Source organism: Equus asinus, chromosome 12, assembly GCF_041296235.1.
Source record: "Equus asinus isolate D_3611 breed Donkey chromosome 12, EquAss-T2T_v2, whole genome shotgun sequence".
NCBI classification, from domain to species: Eukaryota; Metazoa; Chordata; class Mammalia; order Perissodactyla; family Equidae; genus Equus; species Equus asinus.
The window spans coordinates 75,813,654-75,839,114 of NC_091801.1; the positions used below are offsets into that span (position 1 = coordinate 75,813,654).

Sequence of the window (25,461 nt, forward strand, 5' to 3'; positions counted from 1 at the left end):
AATGGGGGAAAAGGGATTTGGGGAGCCATCAAAGATTCCAGCAGTTATGACTACGACACTAGACTCTGAGCCAACAACATAATCTGAAGTTTAAGCAGAAGGGAAGAGATGCTACTTAAGAAGAGCCTGAGCCTGTCTGAAACTGAGACTGAGGAACTGGGCAAGGGCAGATCCGGGTTTGCAGGGTGACGACGGTCAGGGATTCACCAAGGAGGAGAGAGTAAGGAGGACCAAGAAACTCAAACCAGTTCTTTTTCTTCCACAGTCATTTGCATGGTGCTTTATTCATACTAAGTGCTTAATAAATCTTTGATGAACTGAATAAATATTTTAATTGATTAATTAATAATTCATTAATTGTCTAAAGTTTTTCAGAATTTCGCAGAAAGTTTTTCTATTTCTGAGTTCAAGCACCTTACTTTCATGGTGCAGCAACCCACACACGCTAGATAAGTCCCTCACCCAATATTAATAACTTCCGTATGATTTATTTATAGGCACAGCATACCTTTTCTCCATCGTTTTGCTTAAGTATATGCATTTGATGTCTTCGCCCATTCCTCACAAGTAATTTCTAAAAATGTCTCCATATTTTTTTCTTCATAAAACTTCCACACTGTCTAAGTCCATTAGGTGCCAACCTACTTGACGTAAGCCAATTGTTTGATCCTGAGGGCGGGAGGGCTGAATCAGTTACCGCGCGAAGAGCACTCGGCAGTGAGGCCCAACCCTACAATTCAAATAGACTGCTACTGGCTAGCAACACTTATATTAATTTCAGAAGAACTGGGTCATTTGTAAATTGTCCATCTTCTTACACATTTCTCGTGTTTATATTTATTAGTTAATTATCCATAATACTGGTGTTGAATATTAAATATTCAAAGTTCAGATTCCCAGAGAGGAATATTATTAACATAAAACTTTAGAATCAGTAAGACTTCTTTACGTTCCTCTGGCATTAGATGAAATTTATATATATATCCAAATTTATTGATGATACTTTAATAACTTCTTTATTTCTTAACTGTGTTCTGATTGACTTTACTAAGAAAAGCATGTGATTCACTGAACCTGTTAAAAGATTTCTTTAAAGAAAACAAGATCTTTTGTCAACTTAAAAAAAGGTCATTGGGGCTGGCCCGGTGGCGTAGCAGTTAAGTTCACACACTCTGCTTCGGTGGCCAGGGGTCACAGGTTTGGATCCCGGGCACGCACCTAGACACTGCTCATCCAGCCATGCTGTGGCAGCATCCCACATACAAAATAGAGGAAGATTGGCAATGGATGTTAGCTCAGGACCAATCTTCCTCACAAAAAAAAAGGAAGGTCATTAATCCACAATATTAGAAATGATGTAAATTACTACTGGTGCATTATTTAAAAATCTTTGCCAACAGATAAAAATACCTGTATATGTCAAATATATTTGAGGTATATTCTATCTCAAATAAACACATGATTGTCATCAAAGAAAATTTAAATTTTGGAAAGACTGATCAGAAAAATAAGAATACTTGTTTTGATTCCAAAGATACCCAAGTTGGCTGAGGAAAATTTTTAAAGGTGTAGGTACTAATATTTATATGTAAAATCAATATTGACAGTCCCATAAGACAGTTACATGGCTTTGAAACAAAAGTAGAACAAATCTAACTATCAAACGGTTCCTTCAAATTCTTTTATACTTGTGAAGTACAAACTTATCTGACAGTTCCCCATGGAGCATCATCCACAGAACACAGCCGAAAGTTGAAAATGATATCTTATTAAGTTAGGACAAACATCAAGGATAATAATGATGCTTAAAAAGAAAATATCCTTTTACAACCTTACTAGAGATAGTCACAGTGGGAAATATCTTATTCTTGCTTGTTCTATGCCAGCAATAGTTCAGAAGTCCTGGGGACTTTATCCCACCCCCCATAACTGGGAGCAGCCAGCAACCAAATATTCTGAGGGGCTGGTGTACCACCATCCCAGTTCCATCAGTCCTTACACAGAGCTATGCTGAGGCATGTGTTTTGTACCATCAGCCACTGAGACCTTTCCCACGGGGGTTGCTGGCTTAATGGAGTGCTCCCGACTGGCTGCCTTCCCTTCCCTACCTCCTGACCAGCATCCCCTTACTTCCCAAATAAACTACTGTGCTCATATCCCCACATCAGGTTCTGCCTCTGGGAGACCTCAAATTAAAACAATGGTCTACAGTCTGTGTCTCATAATTTAATATCTACAATAACCATGGGACTCTCAAGTTTCCCTCAAGAAGAAAGAGCAGCAACCTGGCAGAACCAGATGGCAAAACACCGGCTAGGTTTCTGCTGAATCCCAATCGTGTCTCTGTGAGTGCCTAGTTATACTCTGACTGTGTGCTGGGTATTTATTTGCAAAAAATCATCTATCGACCTATAAATAATTTGAGTCTATGGGTGATGTTAACTTCTTCTAGAGAGGTTTCGCCAGGCATGTGTGGGTCGCGCTCATCTAAGGCCCTGCACTCAAGTTCAGGGCCCAGTGTTAGGGCCATTTCAATAGTCGTTTTGGCAGGTTGCAAGATTTTCTGAGGATTGGCTGGCTTCTCGTTCACCTTGCTCCTGGGTTATGATCCTTCAGAGTCACAACCCAAAGTGGCAGTGGTTTACCAGAGTCCCCATCCACAGTGGCTCTGTACTTCAACTTGTTTCTTCTCACCCCTGTGTGGTCACTGAAAACATGGTTTATCCTCTCAGCCACTCCTTCTGGATCAGTGGACAGTAATTGCTCACTATTTTATTAGGTACGGATACTATTAAGATGTTTTTAATATATGTAGTCCATCTTCCTAAATTTTCCTCAGTGTGACTGTTGTTTCTAATTACCTAGTTGGCAATTAGCAGATGATGGAGCTCCAGAGATGTTACTCAAAGCCCGGAGATTTGATGAGATTATGTAGGGAATGAGTATAGAGAAATGAAGGGGTCCCAGAATGGAACGACTGGACACGCCAACTTTCCGAGGTCTGGATACGAGAAAGAACCAGCAAAGAAGCATCCAGTGGCAGAGGACATCCAGTGAGCAGGGGTATCTAGTGATATAAGAACAGGACCACATGAAAGCCGTGTGTGCCAAGCCAACAAGGCCGAGTGAACAGGTGTTGAAAAATGGAGGGGCTGATTTATGGTGTAAAAAGCACTGAAAGGCCAAATAAGAAGAGGATGATGGCTAACTGCTGGATTCAGTAACGTGGAGATGATTTGAGACCTCAGGAAGAGATGCTTCCACGGCTGGGGGTTGGAGAGGAGGTAATTTTAGAGATTATGAAAAAGAGGAATTGAAACAGCAAACATAGATGTCTGCTTAAAGAGTTTTGCTGTAGAACACATCAGGACAGTACATAGAGGGGGACGCTTTTATTTGGGACTGTTTTTGTTTTAAAGAAAGGAGATGTTTCAGCATGTTTTCTGATATAAGGTGCAGAGAGGGGAAAGAAAGAGGTAGAGAGAAGAAAGAATTGTCAGAGGGGGGAAAAGATCGTCTTTCAAAGGCAAGTGGATATAGGACCCAATACATATCTGGAGAGTTTGGCTAGATCACAGACAGTTCGTTCCTAGAATCGGGGCTGCCAAGGAGGTCAAGTGAGGGAAGGCATGATGGTTGGAGGACGCGGAAATTATCTTTTGACGCTTCTATTTTGTCAGTGTTGGAATTTTTAGGAATGAGCGGAGGATAAGAAATAATGTTCCAAAAGATGAGAATTATGAATAGAACAGGAAAACCCAGCAAGATGACCAGGGAGCCCTCACTCTAGACCCACTTGAAATGAGTAATCAGAGAATAAAAGTGAGTCGATGTTGTGTACATCACAAGTATATTTGAGTAGAGAGAAAGTACTGAGAAAAATACATCTAAACAACAAGGAGAAGGGAGTCTGAGACTGTGTTTTTTAGAATCGTGGTCTATAATATCGACCTTGATCTGTGACCTTCACCTCCTGTGCTCTATATACCACAATGGAGCAAGATGCTCATCAGCTGAAGTTGTGAATATATTTTGCTGTTCAGTTTAGACAGCAACTTCCTTAATCTTAGTTAATTATTCTGAAAGAACACCCAAAGGAAATCATGAAGCATATTCTTGGAGTGTTCCTGGAACTTGTCAATTGAGAATGTCGATGGGAGTTTAATTTAATGACTTGATGAAGCTGCTCAGTGAATGCAAAATTTCAGTGAAATCTTGTTAAGTTGGACAGAGAAGAGGTCACATGCCAAACATCCCGGGCTGATGATGATAAGATTGTGGACATACATACGACTTCGTCTGACCACATGCTTTTTGTTTACCAAAATACACTGAAGGTAAGCATAAACTCTTAGAAAATGGGATGGGGAATAATCCCACTCAAAATGGGAACTAAAATCATACATTTGGTACCTATAAATAAACTCCAGAAAATATGCAGCAGCCATAGAGAGAAAACTACAAAAAAAACTTCTGAGGGACATAAAATGAAAGTAATAAGTGGAGAAAATACATTAAACTGTATATACAGTTTTGATTATGTAAATATATCAATTTATTCCCATAACAATCTATAAATTCAATGCAATCTCAATAATAAAAAATACTGATTAATAGGAATGAATAAGGTTAACTTGACAATATTAATTACTAGTAACAAATAATATTAACAGTAAACATTAATGCAGTGTGAATTATTTCCCAAATGCTCTTCCAGGTGCTTTACATATTAATTTATATAACTCTCAGATCAACCTTTTGAGGTGTGAATTATTATTACAATCTGAGGTGCAGAGGGATGCATAATTGGCTGAGGGTCACACAGCTGCTGAGCAGAAGCATCAGGATGTAACCCAGGTTCTCTGGCCCCACAGCCCATTCTTTTAGTCACTTCTTTCTGCCTCCTCTAGATGGCAATGGCAGGAAAAATTCTAGTGGTATTTTTGGAGGCAGAATTTGATAAAATTACTTTAAAGTTAACCTGGAATAATACACATGAAAAAATAATGAGGAAATGGTTGGGGAGGGAGGGTAATTAGGGGAGATTCATGTTCTAAATATTAAGATGCATTTTAAAGATGCATTTAATGTAGTCACTCATTCGGCTACAATTTATTGAACACCTACTCCGCCAGGCTCTGTTCCAGGTGCCAGTAACACAATAATGACAAGAACAGACAACAAGCTCTGTTCTCATGAAGCTTAAATTCTTGTTGAGCAAGTGGGACAAAGCACTAAACAATTAAATACATAGACTGCCAGGTGGTGATGCATTCTATGAAGAAAAACACAGCAGGAACAGGGGCTAGAGAATGCTGGGGTAGAGGAAGAGATGCTCTTTTTAAGTATGGGGATCAGGGAAGACCTCACTGGTAAAATGACTCTGGAGCAGAAACCTGAAAGAGATGAGAGAGCAAACCAAGAAGATATCTAGGGGAAGGGAATTCCAGCAGAGGGGATGGCAAGTGCAAAGGCCCTGGGGTAGAAGGATGTTTGTGGCTGGAATGATCAAAGGGTAAACTGGGACAAGCTGATGTCAGAGAGATAAAGGCAGGAGGAGGTTATCATGGAATTTTGCCTTTAACTCTGACTGAAATGGGAAACATGATGTGGTTTGATTTACACATATTATAAAATAATCACTCTGGCTGCTGTGTTGAAAGGAGAATTGCTAACTCTTCCCCAAAGAAGAAGAGTGAGTTCTCGGTTGGTAGATGACACCCATGGATCCATGTTTCTTCACTGGATGCATCTAATGTAATAAAAGGTACGGGCACTGGGGATTGTACACTTTGTACCACCCCCCAAAGCTAAGACTAATGAATCAAACAGCGCCAGAAGCTAGAAAGCAATGCCACTACCCAGTGGGCAGGATTAAGAAAAACCTCCTGAGACACAGAATGGTCCCCACTCCTCTGCCTGGGCAGTTGCTCTTCTATGGCCTGATGGTACCCTTCTGAGAAAGCCAGAGCACCTGTTCATCCACCCCGCCACTCGCCACTTCTGGGCAAGACAAGACACCAAGCCTTGAAATCAGGAGGAGGAGGGACAGCAGGAGATGGCATGCCGGGAGACACGGTTCCCAGGAGTTATAAGACGGTGGACGCAGACAGAGGAACTCTGCAGCATGCTCGGGATTGCGACATGTGGGTGTCACATCAACCCACAGCATATAGACTTGCTGGCAGATGTTGGGAAGCATCTGGCATTGCAGAGCTGGCACGAGGGGAAAGCCCCTTGGAATATGGAGCTGAGCTGGCAGCACCCACCAAAATGCCAGCAACAGAAAACCAGCCATGAACCCCCGTGACAGGGAACAGAATAGACGAAACTTGCCTCTTAGCACCCAGTCTGTACAGATCTAGCCTCATTCAGGGGCCTCATTCCGGGGTAAGGAAACAGAAAAACATCAACTTGACATCAATGACAAAATGCTGATAAAGTGTGTAATAAAAAAATATCTTAGCATTTTCTGGATTCAATTCCAAATTTTGCATCCTTGGAAAATGTATACAAAGTTCACTATTGAATTTCTACAAATAAACACAATTATAATCATCACAGCACAGACACAATCAAATAGGCCAGCTCTTCACAGTATTCTTTACAAATGCTGTCATAAAGAAGGAGCAACTAAACATCAAATCTGACCTTGTTTTCAGTAATTTAGAGTACCCAAACACTATAAACCGCTAAGGGCTACATTCGATATTTCTGGAAGTACTAAGTTATCAATATGTCAAATATTGACAACACCATTTTGTGAATGAATCATCAAGTGTCTACCTGATTTTTATGATATGCTGTAAAAGTCTAAGACGACGCTTCAGTAACTGTAACCGCAGGACAGACAGACAGACAGACAATTCCACAGGAAGTGAGAAGCCTCGACACCTAGAATAGCTCAGTGGTTGAACTTGAGTACTTCACAGGTTTCAGCCACTAGGAATTGTGAAGCTGTTAATTTTCAGGAATACATATTTTTAACAGTAAGCATAAGTGAAGTCAGAGTTTGTTTTTTTAATTTTGGATGAGTTTTACAAAAAAGTTTTTATTCTTTGAACTTTATACTCCTTGCAAACACCCAACTCATGAATGAAAAACAACTCATTTGGGTCAAGACATGATCCTCCAAAGGTTGTTTTTACTGACTATTTACCTTTTAAAAGGAATAATTATAGAGCCGGATAAAAGGAATGGTAAAAGGAAATAAGTGAATAATTAATAATTGGATAATAATTTTAAAAGAATAATGATAGAGATAACATATCTTTAAAAATACCTGCCTCGAAAAAAAGTTACTCATAGTTTATTATTGAGAAGAAACCAGAACCATTCTGAGTCCTTCTATGAAAATTCTCTCATCTTCAACCAAGCACTTCTATAACAATTTTTCTTTGATAAGCCATTTTTTATATTTTTCATGTGTATTTAACATAAAAATTAGACAGATACAAAAACAAAACGGATAGTGGAAACAGAATGCTGTACTTATTTAAAAGCTTCATAGGGGCTTTCTCATCAAGTGGCTGGCACTCTGCAAAAGGTACACACATCACGGCTTGGCCTCCCTTTAGGAAACAGCAGCCACCATTTAATCTCCGGGTTTTCAGTTAGAATGGAAGTTTCAAAAACAAAATGGCTGCTGATCACAGTGTCCTACAAACGTCCACATCCGACTACCGAGGTAATTAAATTATCTCTTAGATTTCCCTATAGGATACGTTAATTAGCATAGAATCATTTCCTTAATTTGCTGTAGTCACCAAGGACAACGCCATTCTTACAGTTGTGTTTATTTTCTTGCTTGACGACAAATTGTATTTGCTGCTGCACTGCCACAGAGCACAAATATCTAATTGATTACCCATAATCAATCTGCTGCTGGCTATGGGCAAATGAAGAATTATTTAACCATTATAGAAACATTATTGGTTAATCAAGTTTGCACTCTCTATGACAGACACTCCTGCCCCCATTCTTCTTCCTCACAAGCAGAACCTGGTTTTGACCGGCTTATCTACTCTTCCCCTTTGAAACCTGAGTGACTTGGGCAAAGCTGACCCCACCTCTAGCTCACAGCATGAGATGATAGTAACCAAACATAAAGTAATAGAAACCAAAGAAAGTACTACTATCCTTTTGGCCAGAGATTGGTTGAGTTAATCAAGACTTGCTGGGCTTTTCAGCTAAATTGGCCTATCAGTCCAGGGGAAATTTTACTGTATGGTGATGGGAGAGGTCCTCTCTGTGTCTCTTTCTCTGGTCCTCTGTCTTTCTATCTCACGCAAGGTATGAACAAGGAGGCACATCGTCCCATTGCTGCTGGCGCTCCTCATGGGAAGGAAGCCAGTCCGAGGACAGAGCTAACCCATCAGAAAAGGTGTGACCCTCCCTGCCTGAGCCCTCCCTACCTTCTCATATCTTGTCACAAGGGATGAAACACTTCTTGATGGGTAAAGCCAGTTTTGTTTCGGGTTTCTGCGGCTTACGGCAGGAAACACCCTAACTCTTTAATATAGCCTATAACGAGGAGTCCAGATGCCTCATACAGATCAATTAATCTTTTTACGTTTAGCTTTCTTAAGTTCTTACAGGGCTGTCATCCATCCACGTTAAGCCTGTTCAGGCTCCCCAAACCACTTCATCTTAGATATTCTTAGATATTCAGCTCTGAGATCAAAGTTGAGGAGTCTGGAAGTCAGCAGAGGCAACATTACCAGTCTTTAGAAGTTATAAACACTACAATTTGAATCCACCGGGGAGGTGCAGCCTATACTTTCATCTTCCTTTCCCCACTCAACATTCAATGAGTCTTTTATTCTATTTCTTTGATGTTTCTTCTAGCTTTATCATCATCTCTGGCCTCAAAAACCCTTGATTCCTCTACCCGCTCAAGCCACTGGTCCATTTCTCTGTTCCTAGTCACAGCAAAATTTCTCAAAACAGTTGACTGAAATTCCTGCCTCCCTTTCCATATCTCCAATTCTCTCATCCACCCTTTCTGACAGATTTGCAATTTCACTGCCCCACTGAAAAGACTTTCTCAAGTCTGTCAATGGCTTCCATTTTGTCAAATCCAATGTCCACTTTTGCATCCTAATCATACTCAACCTTTTCTCTTCTGGAAATAGTTTATTCTCTAGGCTTCTCTGATACCACACACTTCTATATTTCCTCCTGACTCGTTGCCTGTTCATTCATAATCTCCTGTTCTGGCTCCTACTCTACTCAACCTCAAAATGATGGAATATCCCCACAGCTCAAACATGGGCCCTCTTCTCTCCTCCATCTAAACTCTCTCCTGATGTGATCTTTTCCAGTCTCATAGCTTTAACTATCATCTACCTGCTGATAATTTCCAGTTTCATATCTCCAGCCCATTCTCTCCTCTAACCTCAAGGCTTATATACCTAAATGCCCACCTGATATGCTGAACTGAATGCTTCAAGGCACCTATAATTTAAAATGACTAAAAGAACCTATGGTTTCCTCCTGCAGACCTGCTCCTCCCACTGTCTTCCCTGCCCCAGAAAATGGCAGCACCATCTACCCATTAGTTTGTCAAAGATTAGGGATCATCCTTGACCTACCTCTCACCCTTACAACCTACATCTTGCTGGCACTCCCATCCAAATATATCTGGAATTCAGTTCCTTGTCACCATTTCCCACTTCACCCTTGTCCACGCCAGTGTCATCTCCCAACCGAACCACTTTATCCAGCTCTCTCCCTGTTTTCCCTGCTTCTTTCCACCTGTCAATTCTCTCTCCATACAGAAGCCAGAGTGATCTTTTAAAAGTATAAATCAGATCATTTTATTCTTCTGCTTAAAACCCACCAGTGGCTTTTCATACCACCTGGAAAAATATTCAGGTTCCTTGTTGTGGCCCTGAAGGCTCTGTACGAGCTGGCTTCTGCCTATGTTTTGGCATCTTCTTCTTCTACTGTCCTCCTCTCACTATATTCTAGATACTCTGGTGTTTTCTTCTGTCCCTGGAACACAGTAGCATCACTCCCACCTTTGCATTTGCCGTTCTTTCTTCTCAGCATGCTCTTTTTGCACACCATCTTTGCACACCTAGATCACTGGTCTCACTTTAAATGATACCTTCTCCTAGGGACCTTTCCTGGCCGTTTGATCTAAAGCGGCCTTCCACTTGCCCTCAGTTGCCCCGCTCAGTCACATCACCCACTTGATTTTCATCACAGCGCTTATCTCTATCTGAAATACCCTTGTCTGGTTGTTTAATTGTGCATGGTCTGTCTTCCCCTCTCTAACTATAAGGATCATGAGAGATCTTGGTTCATTCGGTAGCTGGAACCATCCCTGGCTTCTAGTATGCACTCATTAAACAGTAAAGAATGCAATTATAATTCATACCTTTACCATTTTTCCACCTTGATATATCTGCTAGCTGCCTCTCTGGTATCCCTGATACATCCCCAATACCACATTGCATCAAGAGTGGTGTTTCTGTCTAAGGTCCTCCACGAACTTTCTCCTGTGTACTGTCCAGCTTCCTGTTCCTCCACATCCTCACATTTGTCCTCTGCTGCAGCCACAAAGAACCACTTTCCACTCACAGACTGTGCCTCTCACTTCCTGCCTCCCTGCCACACAGCATTCCTCTTCTCCACTCTACTCACGCTGCAGGATCATGGTCCCACATTTCCTCCTCGCTGGTTGGAGTCAGTCACTTCGCTATTTCTAGTACATAATTCCGTATTGGCTTTGTCAGACTAGAGTGCAATTATTTGCTTATAGTCTTGTCTCTTCTACTAGTTTTGAGCTCATTAATGACCTGAAGTTTCTTACTCTTGTTTAGTCAGCAACTGGTACTGTGTAGGCACTCAACAAATGCTTGCTGAACTGAACTGAATCAAACTGACCCCGTGCCATATCAAAAATACGTATATACCACCCCCCACGCAAAGAGACAAAAGGAGTTTAGTTAAAATGATATCTGGTCCATATCATAAAAACAATATGAAAAATAATACCAGCAATATTTATTGAGTGCTCACTATAACATGAATTTTATGTGCATTATCTCTCTTAAGAGTGATATTAGGAAACAGAGGCCTAGAAAGGTTAGTAACTTGCCCCAAATCACAAAATTAGTGAGTCAATATTTGGAACTCAATTTTTTTTAAAGATTCAAGGCCTACCACATCTCCTCTTGAAGTTATTTGTATGGAGAGTACTGATCACCACGTGGTGGACATGCTCAACGGGACCTGCGCCACTGGGAAAAAACATGCAATTTAGGAACCCCAACTCCCACCCACGCTGTGGTCTGCAGAGGAAGGAGAAGGCTGCAGAGACAAGCACTACTGGGGAAGCCACACCAGGATGAGCCACCACAGGACCGACCACAGCCTAGTCTCAGATCTTGGTTCTCACAGGCCTTTGTTCTTCTAACTGACCTGGTGTGAGTAGATTTTCTGGTTCTCTCCACCAAAAGAACCTTGACCAGAAGGCATCATTAGCCCTGACAGGTCAAGTTCCTTCAGAAACCAACTTGAAATTGATGCGAAAGACGTTACCTACCTTGGGCATGCAAATCACCAAATGCCCTGTGGTCTGGGATCTTTTAGCAGAGCTGCTATCAGGTTTGACTTCTGCAGGAAGGACAAGCTGAAATGGCTGAAAACAACCAGGGATGCACGGAGGGTGAGTGCGTATCACATGAGAGCGCTGCCTTACACAGCACTTTTGCGACAAATTTAAGATCTACCATTCAATTTTTAAAAAATGTGCTTACACTCATCAGGAAAAAAAATAATATATTATAATAATATAATAAAAAATAATATATGCCTGAACTATTTTACCTATTTTAATGAATAGTCTAAAGAACGGTCATCAATCACCAACAATGAAACACTCATGGGTCCATTTATGTTAACATGGCTGATAAAGGATTTATAGATAAAACATCAACTTACTTCCATTTTAAAGTCTTCAAGCTATCGCATAGGAATGCTTAGGATTAGCAAAAAGCACTATTTCAAAAATAAAATTATAGTTGGTATGAATGAAATATTGACAATTTATGATGAACCTATTATTTAAATATAATTAAAGCATAGGCTACCATAAATATGATCACCTTATCAGCTTTGGGAAAAGTACTAACACAATAGATGAGGGTTAAAAATATTCATTTTATCAAAGCATACAATGGTCTGCAACCATTCCCGCTGAGTACCACTCCCACGGTATAAAATCACGTGCCTAAAAAATAACTCTCCGATTGGGTTCCTCTTTTTCTGTTTTAGTATTACTTTACAAAGTTCGGCAGCCACCTGGCTTGGCCAGGGCTTGGCTTTAAACTGTAGCAGTCCCACAGGGCGATGCCCACCTTCCCCTTGACGAGCACTCGCACGTACGTTGGCTGCACATCAACGTCGATCAAAGACGTATCCAGATACCTTCGAAATTAAACACACCAAATCTTAGCGCGTTCCAAAACATCAGGTTTAAAGAAATGCAAATACACAGTCACACTTACGGGACCATTTTAAATGAGGAAAGTTGACAATTTTCATGCTAAACAGGTCTTAAAAAAATTTGTCTTAAATTGATCCCCGGACCAAAGGAAATTCAATATATCAGCAATTTCATTTTTAGACCCATAAGCGCACTTAACATTGATTGCCCCTAACCCAAAAATATCTGCAGCCTGAAACACCAGAGGTTTGCAAAAACCAGTTTGTCACGTTCTTTCCTGAATATTTTATTTTAAGCCCCTAAGACTGCCTTGAACAGCCAGGAAGGCTGAATGCGGGGGGCCTGCAAGCACCAACCCCTGCTTCCTTAGCTGCTCTCCAGCCCCTGCAGCAGTTCCACAGCTGCCCTGACCCCGTCTCTCCTGAAGGACCATTCGCCTCTCTCCTTGGAGGCACTTTCTGCTGAACAAGCAAAGCCCCCCATCTATGCCCCTGACTCCAGGATCAGGCGGCAATGATTCTCCTCCACTTCGCAAGCAAACGGAAGATTCAGACTTCACATCCCTTGTTACAATAAGAAGTTTAGCCAAATAATTATGTTTATACGTGTTAAATATTGATTGTGAACATGCAAAAATGCAGCGATGTTTCCAAAATCATGAACATTAAGGCAGATGGGATAACGCTGGGGTTACAGGCACGGGTGTCAGCCACACAGCCTTGTGAGGAGTGATTCCACCCCCGCCTGCTTTATCACCTGGGACCACGTCTCTTAACCTCGCTAAGCCTCAGTTTCCTCATCTGTACAATGAGGGTACAAACAGTGCCTAACCCCTAAGATGGCTGTGAAGACATGTGCCTAGTGCCTAGTACGAGTTAGTGTTAATAAAGCATTGTTATATTTTATTTAATAAAAATTTTTATAATAATAATAAGTAGAGTCAAGAGGCCAGCCCCGTGGCGTAGCGGTTAAGTTTGCGCGCTCCGTTTCAGTGGCACGGGGTTCGCTGGTTCAGATCCTGGTGGCGGACCTAGCACCGCTCATCAAGCCATGCTGTGATGACGAGGAGATGCTGTGGCAGCTCACAGAGTGCAACCAGGAGGACTTACAACTATGATATACAGCTATGTACTGGGGCTTTGGGGAGAAAGGAAAAAAAAGGAAGATTGGCAACAGATGTTAGCTCAGGGCCAATCTTCAAAAAAAAAAAACCCAAAAAGTAGAGTGAAGGTTTCCTACAACTTCATGTTTAATATCTACCATGTTCGTGGATTACATATCCTTTTCCACGCTGAGGGCCTCCTAAAGTTCATCCGCCCCTACCTACAGTGTCTTTGCATGTGCTGCTTTTCTCTGCCTAAAACAATCCCTTGCCAGCTCTTTGCAGAGCTCGCTACTTCTCATCCTTCAATTTCAGCGCCCGTGTCGCCGCCCTTCCCTAACCACCCGTTATACCACCAGCCACCAGCCTCCACACACCGTTGTTCTCTACCCCTGATCTCTGTTCCTCTCCTGCACAACACTCTTGCCCCTTTCTAACTAATTACTCATTAGATGCCTGCCTGCTTATTGTCTGCCTCCCCCACTGGGTCATAAGCTACAGAGCAGTGACTGCATTCAGAACACGCCAGTTAGTCTCCAGGGCCCAGCACATAGTAGGGATTCTATAGATGTCTGCGGAATAAAGGCAGGCAGCATACATGAACGAATGAACCTAACTTTCATATACATATCCATGTGCCAATGAAGATAACAAGAAATTTTAATGTAGTAGTTCAGACAATCATGGGAATAGAAGTGTTTTACTCCCTAGGCAGCAGAAATATCACCACTCCTTGAAAATGTACAAGCGTGGGGGGATGAGGAAAGCTTTCACTTGAGGACGGAATGTGAAGGAGCCAACAGAGCTAAACAAGAGAAAGGGGTGCACATTGATTAAACTCTAGAAATGAGGTCTAACCACGGAAAGGACTTAAAAGGATGAAACAGAGAAAGTTTAACTGAAAACCAATGGAAAGGGCAGCTTGGGGACCTGGAGGAACAGAGGGCATGAAGTCAGCTGGAGAAGAGCTGGAAGCTCCTTACAGGTAGGTGGCCTGGCAGTCCACGGGCAGAAGAATTGAGAGGAAGCATGAGAGAGCAGCCCAGGGGAAGAGAAGGGACCGCACGAAGAGCCGGCCCCTATTCACAACAGCCAAGGGGGAAACAACCCAAATGCCCAGCAGCCGGTGAACGGACAAACAAAAACGGAGTCTAGCCACACAATGGAATATTATTTGGCCATGAAAAGAAAGGAAATTCTGCTGCATGCTTCAACATCGAGGAACCCTGAAGACACCATCCTAAGTGAAAGAAGCCAGACAAAAAGGCCACATACAATCCCGTTTCCAGAAAATATCCAGAAGAGTCAAACCTACAGACAAAAAGCAGATCAGCATTTGCCCCAGGAAGGTGGAAACGAGGGGTGACTATTTAACGGGTCTGAGCTTTCCTTTGGGGGTGACGAAAATTCCCGGGGAGTAGATGGTGGTAATAGTTGCACAACACTCTGAATTTACTAAGTGTCCCTGAGTTGTACACACGAAATGGTTGAAATGGTGAATTTTAAGTTATGTGTATTTCACCGCAATTAAAAAAACGAAGTTGGACCTAGGCCTGAGGGTTCAACTGGCGTCACTGATTACTGTGTTTACTATGACAAGACTCACACCCCTCGGGTAACTCCAGGATAACACTCCTCCTACTTCACCGAGTCATTGAGAGATTAAATAAGATAGAGCATGGGGAAAAAAGCCCTTAAAAAGAGGAAGGCTTTTCATTATAATCCGTGCATGTAAATGTCCGTTGACTCCCATCATCAGTATGCATTCATTCATTCATTCATTCATTCATTCATTCCTGTACTAACTGAGCTCCTCCCAGGGGCTAGGCACCGTTTTAGGTGCTGGAGATTTAAGGAGAAAGGAACAAACAAAATAAAGTGCCTGCCTCAACTACAAAGTTTAAAAAATGCAAGCAAATTTATAGTTTGCCAGGTAGAAATCAGAGAGCAGAGCGAGGTGGGAGGAAGCGCTGCGCAGCAGTAGGTACTGTTACCTGGGGGGCGGGGGCAGGGAGGGGCAGAGAGGCCTCTATCATCCAGGACATCTGAACAGAGGCCTGAAGGACATGAGGCAACAGGCCCCACGGACACCGAGAGTGAGGGTGGTACAGGCAGAGGGAAGCACACGTGCAAAAGTCCTGAGGCATCAGTGGGTCTGAAAGGGGTGGAGAAGCAGAAAGATCCTGCAAGTGGATACTGAAATCATCACAAGTTGAAGGACTGTGAGCCAGAACGTAAAATCTTCAAGGAATGAGGCAGACTGGCCTGGCGTCGCTGAGTGACTTCAGCCAGGAAGGGTAGAAGGTGACAGAGGTGGATGGTGTGAGTCACAGCCGTGGAGATTCAGGGAGGAGAGAGCAACAGTTAGGGTGTGGTGATGAGGGGCAGGCAGGACACCCCTGTCACTCCCGCCCATGGGAATGAAGTGTGGAGGAGAAACCGTCATGATGTGGGATGCACCATGGGAAGAAGTGTCTGCTGGCAATAAAGAGGCTGCTGTTCACGCTTTAGAACTGAAGAGATTGCAGTTGAGAAGGAAAACAGAAAGAAATGCCATTAAATATATCCATAATAAAACATGCTCACCTGTACACGGCTAGGTCCAGGACGATCTGCTTACGCTTTTCATCATCTTTCAAAGAGAAGTCAAGTCTAAGGAATAATCCATTTGGGGAAAAAACGATGATGTCTTTAGCAATACTGTACAGATAAACTATCCCACTATCAAAAATAAATTTGATAATACTTATATAATAATCTCCAATGACAAACCTATTTTGGTAGCTGGACAATAAATGTCTATGTTAATTTAAAAATTTCATTAGAAACCTACACTATATTCATAAATTATCGCTGTTTACATTGTTTAAAAGTGATGATCTTAGGGCAAATTACACACAGAAAATCTGCATTGGTGCAGAGACAGAGACATCTGGTAGTTAAAATTTTCTTTTCCATTTTGTTCGAGTCTGCTAGAAGCAAACCAAAACACTGGAATTATTTATGAAGAAGTCAAGGTTGTGTTTGCCTCCCCTTATCCAGCATTCTATTCCTTAAGTTTTAAACAGTCCTGTCTTCCTTCTCTTTCCTTGACATCTTTTTTCTTTTCCTTTCATTGTTGACCTTTCCATCGACCTGCAAGATGCTGAGACACTGCCCATTCATTATCTATCACCTCCATTTTGTAGATGAAAAAATGGAGGCTCAGAGAGGTTGACACAGTGGGGAATGAGGCCATATGTGTGGAGAGGCAGAATTCCAAAGCCCTAGTCTTTTAGCTATACCCTGAGGAGGAGTCCTAGGCATAACTTCCAGAATGTCACCATACTATTCAGAATGGCTTGGTCAATTTTATTTTGAGCACTTCACTTATAACCCAACAAGATTAAAGAATGCAGGATAAATTGTCTGGAAAAATGTAAAATTAGCCATAGAACTGGCTGTCAGCAGTAGGTCTGCTTGCGGCAGGCATTCTCATCGCTTTCCACGATCCAGCCATGCGGGACTTCTCCAGTTGCTCAAATTACCCCCGCATTCTTGATCTCATCTCAGGAGCTTTAAATGTGCTATCCCCACTTCCTTGATTGCTTATTCCCCAGTTTTCCAGCCATTCAACTTAACTCTCCCTTCATATATTAATTGAAAGGTTTTTTATGGCAGAGATTGCTGGTCATTCCCCACCATCTGCTCCCCCTGCATCATAGTAATAGGACGCCTGATTTTAACTGGCACGTGGTGATGCAGAATAAAGACTACATTTCCTAGCCTCCCTTGCAGCCAGATAAAGTCATGTGATTTAGTTCTGTGAAGGACAGTGTTGCATGGTGTGTTCCAGGAATTTTCCATAAGAGAAAGAGTGTGTGCACTTCCTCCCTTCCTTCTCCTTTATTCTTCTGGGTAGAAGAGATTATAGGAGGCAGAGGCATGAACCATAGAGACTACTCAACAAGCTACTGCAATTGTCCAGGCAAGAGGGAGCTGACTTGCTCTAAGGTGGTGGAGATGGAGTTAATGAGAAGTGGCTGGATTCTGGTAATACTGAAGGAAGAGCTCATAGGGCTCACTCATAACACGAGAGAGAAAAGAACCAAGGATGAAGCCACAGTTTTTGGTCTTAATAAGTGGGTGGATGCTCACTACCGAGACAGAAGACACCAGGGGACAAGCACATTATGGTGGACGGTGGTGGTGGGGACAGAAATTAGGACTTCTGTTTCAGTCATGAGAAGTTTCTGATACCTATTTTATATCCACACAGTGACGTCAAACAGCTAACTGAATATACGAGTCTTCAGCTCAGGGAAGAGGCTGGGTCTGGTTGTGAATAACATAAAGATGGTGTTTAAAGCCCCGGGATTTGGTGAGATTCCCACAGAGCGAATGTGAAAGGAGAAGACAGCTGAGGAGTTGGCCCCAGAGCAATCAGGAGACAAGACAACAAGGACCCGGCAAACCGTAAGAAGACGTGCAGGTAGGACGGCTGAAGAGTCAGAAGCAGAGGGAAGAAATTTCTTCAAGGAGGAAGGTAATGATCAATGTGGTCAAGTTTGCAAGATCAGGTAGATGGGGACTGATATATGAAATGATGTGGCTGAATACAGAAATGCTGTGAACACAGAATAGAAAAATGAGGTGACTAAAGACGTTTCAGGGCCAGCCGCGGTGGCCTAGTGCTTCAGTTTGGTGTGCTCCACTTTGGCAGCCCGGGTTTGGTTCCTGGGCGTGGACTTACGCCATTTGTCTGTCAGTGGCCATGCTGTGGTGGCAGCTCACATGCAAAAAGAGGAAGATTAGCAACAGATGTTAGCTCAGGGCAAATCTTCCTTAGCAAAAAAAAAAAAAGAAGAAGAAGAAGAAGAAGAAGAAATTTCAGGATGATGGAATATGCAGAATGGTTTCAAGAAGGAATGCGAAGTGAGGAATTGGTGACTGAGGACAGACGCCTCCATTGAGAACTTTGACTATTAAGTGGGGGTGGAGAAACAGGGCTGTAGCTAGACAGGAAACTGGGAAAAGAGATGTTTCTTGGTCTTATTTTCTGTTAAGATGGAAGAGATTACAATACATTTGTATACTGATGTGATTGATCTGGTAGAGCAGACAGAACGGACACAGCAGAGAAGGGATAATTGCAGAAGGCAAGTCCTGTAGCAGGAGGGGTGGGATCAGTACACCAGCAGAGAGAGTGACTCCAGATAGAAAGCTCACCCACAGCAGGAGAGAAGCGAGTATGTGCTACAGGTCCAGGTACATTGGTAAATTAGTGTTGGTGGGTGAGAAAATTTCTTATGTTTTCTCAGTGGAATAAGAAACAAGGTTCTGAGCTAAGGCTACAGAAGTGTAAGGTGTTGCTGGAGGTAAAGACTGAGGACATGGTGTGAAGGTAGCCTAGAGGCGAGTGGGAGAATAAACTGCCCAGGAAGATACAGTAACGTTGCCAGAAATGCACCTCAGATCTGTGGTCACAAATTTACAGTAGGACCAGCAAGGAGAGTTGAATGTTTTCCTCTGGCCGAGTATGAGGGCAAGCTCAGGAGTGGAGGCACGTTTATTCAAACAGGGTTGGGGTTTTGTGAAGTGAGGATGATGGAAGGAAAGAAGGACAAGAGAGTGGAAGGTATACGCCAAGGCATGTTTTCTGTGATGAACTATAAAACCAAAGCAGGGTGATGGAAGGTGAGAACAAGACAGGTGGGGGCAGTAAGAGAAACAGTGGACTGAACTGATCCATGGTCTTAGTGGAGCCTGTGACTGCTGGGGTGGAGGGAGTTCCCCAGGAACACAGGAGATAGCGCTCATGAGACACCTGCAGGGAAGATTCTGGAGGTGGAAGAGATACTGACGATGGCAAATCTAAGAATGAAAGTGGATTGGGAGAGGGGGTGGAGGTGGAGGAGAAGATGGCTGGAGGTGAGGGGGTCGAGGGATGGAGAGGCCAGGGCTTTGCTGTATCATCTATACGTAAGATGAGGTGACAAGCCTGATGATGGCAGGAGAGGCAGAGAGAAAGACACTGGTCTGGGAGCTAAGATCTTCAAGGACTTGAGAGGGGCGGTCGATCAGGAGGTAGGCAGATGACCGTAATAAGGAGTGGAGGTGGCATATCTAGATGGCCTGGGCTTCAGAGAGCTGGGGATTCTCAGGGAAGGAGAAATGGTCTGAAAGCAGCTATGAGGTGGAAATTCCTCGTGGTGTAGGTGGTGGGGAAGAATCAAGAGGGCAGCAGGAGAAGCAGAATCCTTAGCAGTTTCCATTAGCGAAGGAAGCTAGAAGGGACATTGAGAGAAAAGGTGAGGCTATGGGTTTTGTTGACAAAGCACAAGCTCCAGCGGGCACATGGAAGGGACAGGGCTCAGGGAGCGGGGAGAGAATGAGCTGGATTAGGAGGGGTACAGAGCCACACGAGGATAAAATTCTGGAGGATGACAGATGACCTCCTTGATAGAAGTAGGCGGTAGGAGGAGGGGGTGGTGGGTGATCAGCTCTTCAGAGAATCCCCCTAAACAGAATTGGTTTGGGGTCAGGTAAGTGGTCAGTGTGGCGAGAGGAGTGATGGTCCTACCAGAGGACACGTGCAGCCCTGTTGTAGGCTGAAGAAGGACGGTCTGCCCACTAGATTGCTAAGCTCCATGAAGGCAGAAGCCTGGGACAGTCACTGCTGTGCCCGCAGTGCCCGGCCTCAGGTCTTGGGCTGCAATCCTGCCTGCTGGATAAAGAAGCTGTGAGCGTATAGGAGGGGAGAGATTATAAACTTGATCATGGAAATGCCTAGAACTGGGCTGGCACGGGCAAGTCGGACACACCACCTATGAACTAGATGAACTTGGGCAAGTCGCTTCACCTCTTTGAAGCTCAGGTTTTGGACCTGTAAAAAGAAACGTTGCCTATCACACGACACTGCTGTGAAGATGAAGTAAATGATGCCCGGGAATGACTCAGGACAGTTCCTTTACCATGGTAATGGCAGAGCAAGGGAGGTGACGAAAGTAAACAGGTTTTGAGTAATGAAATGAAGTGAACAAGATTTAGTCCACAGCCTTTTTGGTCTGTATTTTGGCTGCAAAAGGCTTTCTTTTGCCTGCTTTCTATTTTCAAATTTTAAAGACAGCCAGATAGGGTAGATCAGGTATTACTATACTTGAGGATTTCCAGTTTGGATATTTTTCCTCTCTTTAACTTCATGGAGGTATTTATGTGAATTTCTTTCCTTAGCTTCTGCCTGCTTTGTAGATCTCTCCAGAGCATAAGGTAGATGGATAGGGCACATATCAGCATTCTCAGCTGGCTTGTTCACGGCAGAGCTTCAAATATTAATAAACACAACAATCATGCACTGGCAATTTTCAGGCATAAGATTGTATATAGTCCAACCAAAGTCTCAGGGGATACATAAATAAGTGAGATTTCCATATGTCAAGATCATTTTCTGGATGCCAAGAAAATGAAACATAATGTTATGTACTTGAAAATATAATAGATGCTTTGCTTTCAAATATGCACAAAATGACATTCTTATTAGACTCATCGAGCTTGTTAAGTGCAGTCAGATACCTTCCCCACAGAGCAAACCATAATTATAACGACCAATAGCACAAAATGTGCTTCTTCAAGCCTCTATCTGGCCTCACATACTTGGGCTCATTTACATTCAGGGCTTTCCCGTCTTCAGTTATCAAGGTCCTGGCTGGTTTCACTTTCTTCTTTTTGTCACTTAAGATTGGGGGTGGGTGGGAACAGGGGCAACGGGAAGAGGGAAAAATAAAGAGAACGTAAAAGTAATTAATATTTTGGTGAAACAGTTTAAGAAAAATTAATCAGATATTTGTGAATACATCAACAATTCACTGTTATGAAGTCCACTCTTTTAATTCTATGCTGGGAATGGACAATCAAGCCAGATTTCTGTGCGGTTGTATCTATATCTGTAAGGCAAAAATGTGACCAAGACAATTTGCCAGATAATTTGAATGGGGGAAAAAAGGAACTCCTTTTCAGGAAATATCCATGAATATTTACATGAGTCTATTCTATGCATGATTTACTCAGATTACTGTCAATTCTCGATTTGTGTATACAGTTTCTGCTTTAGTTAAATTATAATTTTTAAAATGTCAAGTAGAATCTATTCTATAGAAATAAAAATACCAGTACATAAGGATCTACATAAAAGGACGTCCAGCAGGCATTATCTGTAGTGGCGAAACCTCGGAACCGTCCTGAACGCCCACCAGTGGAGGAATGACTGGATCAATTGTGGTAACAGCAACACTAAGAAATATTTTGCTGCCATTAAAAACTGTGTCCGCTCTTTACCTACTGATCTAAAAAGTGACAGAAAAGTGCTGACGGTGTGTTTAGCAAGAACAAATACATAAAATACACACCCATTTTTGCTTTTAAAAAGACTCCAAATCCTACATTTGCAGAAATGCTTTATATGACTGTCAAAGATAAAGAAAGTTCTGGTGGGGTTGACCTCAGCTTGTTAACGATCACTCTCTTGAAGGGGGAGGGATAGGAGGAAAAGAAATGGAGCAAAGAGGAAAAGACTCACAGAATAACACGAAAGAAAAATGCAGGACGTTAAGTTCTGTTTATTTAAAACGTTACTGGAAATACATAGAAACTTAAATAGCCATTTATGGACAAGCTCTGAAAGACCAGATGGACAAATTTATTTAGAAGATGGAACTGCAGGCAATTCTTTGCCTTGCATTTCTATTGTTCTTTTAATATAGATTTTGCGTCAGTTAACTTTATTTTTAAATGTAAATTTATTCACACTCTTCTGAATCTTAAACTAGGCCCTCTAGTCCAATTAAGTTAATGTTTCCATGAACTACGTTATTCTCCATGAACCAGGACAATTAGGGGGCATCCAGAAGAGGCAAACATCTCAGGGACCCACTATAATGGGCAGACTGCAGCACACTTGAATCTCGGGGACCCGCCGGGGTGGGGGCACTGCAGGACACTGGAATCTCGGGGACCCACCGGGGTGGGGGGACTGCGGGACACTGGAATCTCGGGGACCCGACTGGGTTGGGGGGACTGCGGGACACTGGAATATTGGGGACCCGCTGGGGTGGAGGGACTGCAGCACACTTGAATCTTGGGGACTTGCTGGGTTGGGGGGACTGCGGCACACTGGAATCTCGGGGACCCACCGGGGTGGGGGGACTGCGGCACACTGGAATCTCGGGGACTTGCTGGGTTGGGGGGACTGTGGCACACTGGAATCTCAGGGACCCCATTGGGTTGGGGGGACTGCAGCACACTTGAATAGAGTGACTTGGACTTTCAACCAATGTGGCCATACTTTTTTTAGGCTGTCAGGGAGAGAAAAACTTTCTCCTGATTTCAGGCTCAATACAATGAATATTATATATATTATATCCACACATACCTACATGCATACATATGTGTATATACGTGTCTATGTGTATATACATCAGAAATACAGTACACATTATATAAACATGCAGAATTTCCATTTCAAAGGGCTGTTGGACCTGCAAAGCACTATTATATTTATTGGCTTGTCTCATTCTCTTAACGATACGGTGGGATGGGTAAGGCAAGTATGATGATCCCTGTTTAACAGACGAGGAGACAGACGAGGAGAAGTTAGGTACCCGCCAGCATCACACAGTGAGGAAGCAGCAGAGTCATGACTCGAACCCACGTGTCCTGATGTTGTTTCAGTGCTCTGCTCAAAGCACTGGGTGGCCTCTCAGTGTGCAAATCACCAAACTTCACAAACAGGTATTTTAGACCGGATTTGATTCTCATTTTTATACTGCCTTATCTAATTAATGAGGAAAAATTTATGAAAGCAGCAGAGATTTCTAACAGTCTTTCTACTTTTTTAGTTTTTTTGCTCTTAGTTGGTAATTGTAGGGAGGGAAACTGTGTTTCGCTCGTGTCATTGCCACGCAGATTACTGTATTTCACAGCTAACTGATCACATTCTTGAGCTCATGAATTACAAGTATTTCCATAAGTGATACGTTTGACATACTAGACTTACGCAATGAAATGCAATGGAATGACAAAGAGCCTCTTTTGAAAAAGCTACTCTGAAAATAACAGCTTAAGCATTGTAGCTTCTAACACATCATCATCAAATTATATCTAAACAATTCAAAAGGCAAAGTATATTGTTGAACATCCAAGAGAGTTATATTTGAAAAAATATAATGCCTAATGAAACTAATTTTTAATTATAATTTCAGAAATTAGAAGATACAAAGGAACTCACTCATCACACAAATTGGCCTTTTTCTTGGTACCGTAATAACCAGTATCTCTAACTCAGGCCATACTATTACGTGAAACATTCAAAGTTGTTAAAAAGCTAAAGACAGACAAACAAAACTCTACCTAAAAATGCCATCACTCATGACATTCTAAAAAAGGTAGTTCGATATTAATAAATGTTAGCAGATACAATTCAAAGAGCTGGACTTAGAAAAAGCAAAGTCTGCATGATGGCCAATAAAGATTTTAACAGAGGTAATGGGCAAAATAATGTGCAATCATGAAAATATATTCCATAAGAGAGGGTTACCTCGCTCTCAAGGATGGGAAAAAATGGAATACCTTAATTTTTCTTGGGCTTTCCGTTGTTTTTCCATATGTCTAAGAGTTTCCAATCTGGATTCAGGGGTAAACAGAGAGGGCTTATTCCAGAATTCCAGGTCATCCTCCTCGTCCTCTACTTTCTTTCTGTTGCATTCCCCTTCCCGTATTTCTGGTGCCTGGAGGTCTTTGCTCTCAACAGAAGATGGGCTAGGAAAGAACACAGAGCAGAGGAGACCAACAATGGATCTCTGAGTTTCAGCCTGAATGCTGCCCTTAAATATCCTGTACATTTGTCTTACGTTATCTTCTTACTTTTGAATGACAAGACGTGTCTGAAGGAGAGCCTGTCCGAGGTGGACACACTGCCACACTGGTGGAAATTACTGCCACAGCACTGGAGCAGGCTCTCAATCTGTCAACATAATCAGGTTCCAGGGTTCACAGACCTGGCCGATGTGAGTCCAGTGGGGAGCTTTATCAAAAGTACAGATTCCCGGGCGCCCATCAGAGAATTCACTCAGTAGATTTGGGGTGGGGCCCAGGAATCTGTGTTTTACAATATTTTGTAGGAGGTTCTGATGATCAGACAAGTACGGAGGCCACTGAGCCCTAGCAATCACCCCACCTCCAATCTTGCACCCTTCAATTCCACCCTCCACACTGCTCCCAGAGGGTTCTTTCTAACAGGTAAATTTGATGATATTATTTCAAGGTTCTTTAATGATTCTCCATCTCCAAAATTCCCTAGTGGGACATATGAGATCTTCCATGGTATGTCCCCTGCCTACTTCATTTCTTATGAATAATTTTTGATTTGGTGGCTTTATATGGTAACAGTGCTATGCTCCCCTTTTCATTCATGTTTTGTGGACTGTCAGCGGGTGAAATGATGTCTCTATACAACATCAAATGGGTATTAAATGAGATACCCAATGTTCGTTCAACTTGGATTCAAGAAATATTTACGAGCATCTTCTGTGTACCAGGCACCAGATTCAGTGCTAGCCAAGATGGACAATGATGCTGCCTTCAGGAGGTTCTAGTCTAGCAGAGAGAAAATGCCACGATTCAACAAGTAAATATGAGGTATGGCCTCTCTCCCTAGAACATACACTCTGTTACAAAATGACATTAAATGAAAAAATCTACATGAAGCCTCAGTACCAAGTACGGCAAATAATAAGTACTCATTAAATGTTAGATTTCTTTGCTGTTGCTACTGAGATGACAGGACACAAAAGGCTCATTTAATTGACCTTCAAATAAGATGCTTTTTGGAAGGATGGACCAAAAATACTAGAACACGGGGGCTGGCCTG

At 42.5% G+C, this 25,461-nt stretch overlaps 1 protein-coding gene across 2 annotated transcripts in view; it reads right to left on the reverse strand.

The window, feature by feature from the left end:
* DNAAF11 (dynein axonemal assembly factor 11) overlaps positions 1-25,461 on the reverse strand; it is an 82,443-nt gene that overhangs the window by 18,045 nt on the left and 38,937 nt on the right. Inside the window, exons 6-10 of one of the 2 annotated variants that reach the window (XM_070481613.1) lie at positions 24,162-24,350; positions 21,192-21,269; positions 16,146-16,211; positions 12,369-12,438; positions 11,551-11,650 (exon numbers count right to left, since the gene is read on the reverse strand). In XM_070481613.1, the coding sequence (XP_070337714.1) occupies positions 11,551-11,650; positions 12,369-12,438; positions 16,146-16,211; positions 21,192-21,269; positions 24,162-24,350 (503 nt within the window). The remainder of the gene's footprint in view (positions 1-11,550; positions 11,651-12,368; positions 12,439-16,145; positions 16,212-21,191; positions 21,270-24,161; positions 24,351-25,461) is intronic. The other variant, XM_070481612.1, reaches the window with a different exon arrangement.